General features: G+C 38.6%; 1 protein-coding gene across 2 annotated transcripts in view; it reads left to right on the forward strand.

The window, feature by feature from the left end:
- CEP135 (centrosomal protein 135kDa) overlaps positions 1-6,269 on the forward strand; it is a 106,745-nt gene that overhangs the window by 91,633 nt on the left and 8,843 nt on the right. For both annotated transcript variants that reach the window (XM_011992508.1, XM_011992507.1), the window contains 3 exons: positions 261-470; positions 1,947-2,149; positions 3,308-3,412. In XM_011992508.1, coding sequence (XP_011847898.1) covers positions 261-470; positions 1,947-2,149; positions 3,308-3,412 — 518 coding nt within the window. The remainder of the gene's footprint in view (positions 1-260; positions 471-1,946; positions 2,150-3,307; positions 3,413-6,269) is intronic.

Consider the following 6,269-nt stretch of genomic DNA (forward strand, 5'->3'; position numbering starts at 1 on the left):
CTTTCTTTTTTACATCTTCCAAATATATAAATATACACATGAGGTACACAGTTACCATGATTAATAATTATACACAATTCCTTTTGTTAAGCATTAAATAGGTCATCTTTAAATAGTAGGCAGCTTCCTGAGAGTATTTTAAAACAAGCAAAAATTGACTGTCATATTTTTCTAAAGTGAGATTGTTGGCTGTACACATTCAGGTTCTTAAAATGTTTGGGTTATTTTAACTTTTTACTTGTTTCCTTTTCTTTTTTCAGCACATAAATGCCCATCATGCTTATGAATCTCAGATCTCATCCATGGCAAAAGCCATGTCTCGATTAGAAGAAGAGCTGAGACATCAAGAAGATGAGAAAGCAACAGTATTAAATGACTTGTCATCTCTTAGAGAACTTTGCATTAAACTTGATTCAGGCAAAGATATTATGACCCAGCAACTGAATTCCAAAAGCCTTGAGTTTGAGAGGGTAAGAAGGAGAAATTGTCTTGGCAAATTGTTTTATTGAACCCTACTCTAATTGTTTTACTTTAGCATTCACCACACCATGCATATATTTGTTTCCTTTTAGAGTAGTTACTTTTTTATTTGAGATGGAGTTTTGCTCTGTCATTCAGGGTGGAGTGCAGTGGCGCGATCTCGACTCACCACAACCTCCGCCTCCTGGGTTCAACCAGTTCTTCTGCCTCAGCATCCTGAGTAGCAGGGATTACAGGCATCTGCTGACACATCTGGCTAATTTTTGTATTTTTAGTAGAGATGGGGTTTCACTGTGTTGGCCAGGCTGGTCTCAAACTCCCAACCTCGAGTGATCTGCTGGCCTCGGCCTCCCAAAGTTCTGGGATTATAGGCGTGAGCCACTGTGCCCGGCCTACAGTAGTTACTTTTGACTACAGGATTTTGACAACCAGATTTGACTGCTTGATTCTTTGCAAGATTTCTCAGGCAAACGTAGTGATGAAAGTGGGTGCTGTTTTGGAATAGATGGCTATTTAGGAAATTATGAATTTTCTGATTATAAATTAGGAACATATCCTACCACATTCTTTCTCTGTTTAAAAGTAAGACTTGAGGCCAGGTACGAAGGCTTATACCTGTAATCCCAACACTTTGGGAAGCCAAGTCAGGCAGATTGCTTGAGCTCCGGAGTTTGAAACCAGCCTGGGTAGCATGGCAGAATCCCATCTCTACAAAAAGTACAAAGAATTAGTCAGGAATGTGGCATGTGCCTGTAGTCCCAGCTACTTGGGAGGCTGAGGCGGGGAAGGTTCACTTGAGCCCAGGATGTTGAGGCTGCAGTAAGCAGAGATTGTGCCACTGCACTCCAGCTTGGGCAACAGAGTGAGACCCTGTCTCAAAAAAAAAAAAAAAAAAGTAAGACTTGAATGAAGGATTGAACGGTTCAGTGCTTCCAAAATAGAGTATTTTTCCCGATAAAAATCTCAAGGTGTTTAAATCTTAAACAAGTCTATTTAGCTAGAATTTGCCATTCCCAAACAGAGGCATTACTTTAAATAACCTAGTGTTTGTTTTCAAACATGGTTGTTTTCAATTTTCACTCATCTAGTAGTATCCTTATTTTCAAGTACTGAGAAGCTGCAATACTGACTTGATCATGTAGTCAGAGTAAGCATATTCAACCAGAAGGATCTCATTGCCCTTATGATTTTATCTTAATAACCCTCTCTTGACAAGGTACCATGACTGAAAACTATTTGAGGATTGGAGTAGATCCTGTAGCCAAATAAGCCCATAGTAACAAAGATTATTTTCAAAATAAAGTGTCTTTCTTATACTTAAAGAAATGGTTCATAATCTTTAACCAATACCCAAAATGAAACAAGTGATGGATAACTAGTTCCACAGAGCTATATTGTCATATACGTAATTTTTTCAGAGTAAATTTAAATTGTACTGAAGTAATCTCACTTTGTTTTTCATGTAGGTTGTAGTGGAATTAGAAAATGTAAAGTCAGAGTCAGACCTATTGAAAAAACAACTGTCAAATGAGAGACATACAGTTAAAAACCTCGAATCATTGCTGGCTACAAACAGAGATAAAGAATTTCATTCTCACTTAACCTCCCATGAGAAGGATACAGAAATCCAGCTACTTAAGGAGAAGTTAACTCTTTCTGAAAGCAAATTGTAAGTGTCTCAAGTCAATTTATGCAAAGACAGTTGCTTGTGAAGGATAATTTTTTAATTTTTTTGAAGTGGAGGAAAGGTTAAGAGTATGAAGGATAGGCCGGGTGCAGTGGCTCACAGCTGTAATCCCAGCACTTTGGGAGGCCAAGGCTGGTGGATTGCCTGAGCTCAGGAGTTTGAGACCAGCCTGGGCAACATGGTGAAACCCCATCTCTACTAAAAATACAAAAAAAAAAAAAAAAAAAATTAGCCAGGTGTGGTGGTGCACACCTGTAGTCCCAGCTACTCAGGAGGCTGAGGCGCGAGAATCACTCGAACCCAGGAGGTGGAGGTTGCAGTGAGCCGAGATTACACCACTACACTCCAGCCTGAGTGACAGAGCGAGACTCTGTCTCAAACAAACAAAAAGCATATGAAGGGTGTACAAAACCAAAATATTTGGCTTATATGTCTGCTGCTTTTGGAAATTTAGGAGACTGGCTCAGGAGAAACATCGTGTTGGGAGGTGCAGACCTGTATATCTTCACTACAGAGGTGGTACTGTGGCAGAGTAATGAGAAGAGAAAACATTAGGAAAGCACCTACATTTGAGGAATGGACAGAGGAGTCAGTGAAGAGAGAGCGTTCTCAGGAGAAGAAGAGGTGGCTGTGTTTTATGCTGTAGATTAGGAAAAAGGACTCTAAAAAGGCTATGAGATTTGACCCACATTACGTGTATTGATTACTTTGGGAGAGATTGATGATGTCATACTTTTACAATAGAAGGATTTAGACATATTTGTAGGAAGAGGGAAGGAAACCCAGAGTAGAGTACGCATGGAAGAATGAGCTTTTGAAAGGTATTAAAAATATTAATATTTCTCTTTCCAAGGCAAGCGTCAAGAAAGAGCCATTGACGACACTTTACATCTTGATATTACAGTTTATGTCCCATTCAAATTTGTATCCCTAGCATTGCTTTAGTGCTTAGTATGTAATAGATGTTCAGTAAATGTTTCATAAATAAATGAATGAAAAAGAAAATGTGATAAAAGCTCTACAAGTTTAGAGAATTCTTGTTGAAAGGTCTTGATCTTCTCTTTATTAATTTAAAAAACCACAGCACTTGACTTTACAAAACAGAACATTTATTTCTGGATTTTTAAATTTGTTTTTAAGAACTAGTCAAAGCCGGGAAAACACCATGCTTCGAGCTAAAGTGGCACAGTTACAAACAGATTATGATGCCCTGAAAAGGCAGATCTCAACTGAAAGATATGAACGGTAAGACAAATTTTTTAAACATTTGACAGTGTTTTTATGTGTTCTCTATCATACTTCAGAAAGTATTTAATATGGCTTAGAAATAGCAAACTTGCTAATACATAAAGTACATTTCTTTGGCAATTCTTCCTTTTAAAAAAGGCAACAGGTACTGGGGACGATAACAGCTCTACAGTAACTAAAATAGCAAGTATTACATAGCAGATGCTTTATAAATATTTATTGAATAAAATTGTTTAATCTGAAAAATAAGGTAAAATAGCAAGTGTTGTATAAATATTTCCTATAGCATTCTGTAGGGCAAAATTAGAGCCCACAGTTATTTCAGAGAGTGTAGAGAAGGAACAACAATCCGTACAAGAGCTCCGAAATGTATGGTTCCAGTAGGATGTTCCACATACAAATCATAATAAAGGTAATGATATTGAAGATAGTAACAGCAGTTAACAGATGTGGGCCAGACACTATATAAGTGTCTGATTAATCCCACCAACAATCTATTATTATGCCTACATAAAGGAAACTGAGATCACATAAATAGTAAATGTTAGGACCAAGAGTAAAACCAAACAGGTTTTAATTCTAAAACCTGTACCCTTAACCTCTCCAATGTATTCCCTACAGCTTAGTAATTTTCATATTCACTCATAATTTGGTTCATTTGCTTTATGTTGAAAAATTTAATCCCCAAGTGTTACAAACCCTGAAAGAGACCTGCTTTAAATCAAAGTCTAACTTGCAAATCAATTGCCACGTTACTTTTCTTCCATTACTCTTTCCTACTATGTTAACACCATAGACGTCTGCATTCCTGAGATTTCATTCTCAAATAGTGGCCAAGTTGCTTGTTAGATCAGTTTTTGAGTTATTCTTACCTATTTACATCAAAACTTTATGGTGATTTGCTATTTGAAGTGTGTGCTATGAAATCAATATTTACAATTTCATAAAGGACTTGTGCAATCCCAGCACTTTGGGAGGCCAAGGCAGGTGGATTTACTTGAGCCCACGAATTTGAAATCAGCGTGAGCAACATGGCAAAACACCATCTCTACAAAAAAATTTTTGAAAATTAGCTGGGGCATGATAATGGGTGCCTGTAGTCCCAGCTACTCAGGAAGCTGAAGTGGAAAGGTTGATTGAGCTCAGGAGGTTGAGGCTGCAATGAGCTGTGATCGTGCCACTGCCCTCCAGCTTGGGTAACAGTGAGACCCTGTCTCAGAAAACAAACCAGCCAACAAAAAATTAGGCCTTAGGTAGCAGCAGAGACATGAAAGCAGGATTGATAATTTCTTGTAATTTAGAAGATCTAGTTTCTGAATGTACTAAACTATACATATATAATGATTTCCATTTCTTAGTGATAACTTAAATTCTCTGCAAATCAGAAGTCCTAAATCAAGCTCTCTATTGCCCAGGGTTATAGACCTCCCCACAGTTCCTCCCCTTTTTCTTTGCCTCTAGGCCTCAATGAAACCTTGAGCCTCATGACCATGTCTTTCTTGCTCTTTACTATCCACCTACATCATACTTTCTCATGGGTGCAATATTACCTCCCGTCCTTCAAAGGAAGAAATTGTTTCTTGAGGGTAGGGGATAGAGGTAGCAAAAAAATTTTAGGTAGTATAAGTTAGTAGAATGGTTTATGTCCCTCCAAAGGGCCAGGACATAAGCAGTGTATTAAAATTTCATGGGGTGGAGGGATAATCTGGGGAGGAAAAAGTCTAGAAAAGTTCCTTTGGGAGAGTAATAATGAAGAAATCTTGAGAAGCACCGAACTAATTAGAAATCTCAGACACTGAAGAGCTCAAGGCAGAAAGAGTCTAGTCCAGAGACTATAAATAGCCCACAAAGGAGATGGCAACATAATCCCCATTCTTGGTGGGGACAGACCCAGACACAGGGAAGGCAAGCATAATAGAGACAATAGATTCTTTCCAATCTGACTTTTGGGAATTTTGAGGCAGGAAGATGGGAGAGGGCTAGCTATATGTGCAAGATGATATGGTAGGCCCGGCATGGTGGTTCATGCCTGTAATCCCAGCACTTTGGGAGGCTGAGGCAGGAGGATCACTTGAGGCCAGGAGTTCAACACCAGCCTGAGCAACATAGTGTGACCCCTATCTCTAAAGACATTTAAAAAATCAGCTGGGCATGAAGGTGCACACCTGTAGTCCCAGCTCCTCAGGAGGCTGAGGCAGGAGGATCGCTTGAGGCCAGGAGTTCAAGCCCAGCCTGGGCAACATAGTGTGACCCCTATCTTTATAAACATTTTTTAAATTAGCTGGGCATGAAGGTGTGCACCTGTAGTCCCAGCTCCTCAGGAGGATGAGGTGGGAGGATCACTTGAGCCTAGGAGTTTGAGGTATAATTGTACCACTGTGCTTGAGTCTGGGCAACAGAGCAAGTGACTGTCACACACACACACAAAAAAAACAGAAGAATGAGTAAACCTAGTTATGGGGAACATCAAAGTATAGGCAGGAGAAAAGGATCCAGTAACACAGCTAAGGAAAGATCATCTAGGTAGAAAGAGAACCAGGAAATGTAGTGTCATGAAAGCCAAGGGTGGTTACCAGAACCAAATCCCACAGAAGGGCCTAGCATGTAGGCATTTAATTTTTAAGAACACATTAAACAGGTTTGCTATAATTTTTTTAAGTATAAAGAAGAAAATTTATCTGTAAATTTTTGCCCTCCATACTCACCATTAGCCTTTTTGAGTTTAACATCTCGTCATCTAGTGTTTGTGTGTGTCTATCTGTGTGTTCAGTTGGTATCCTGTTTATTTTCACTATATATAATATGTATTATAATTAAAATATATAATATACTAATCTATATTATAATATATTAT

The sequence above is a fragment of the Mandrillus leucophaeus genome, unplaced genomic scaffold (genome assembly GCF_000951045.1).
Source record: "Mandrillus leucophaeus isolate KB7577 unplaced genomic scaffold, Mleu.le_1.0 Scaffold412, whole genome shotgun sequence".
NCBI lineage: Eukaryota > Metazoa > Chordata > Mammalia > Primates > Cercopithecidae > Mandrillus > Mandrillus leucophaeus.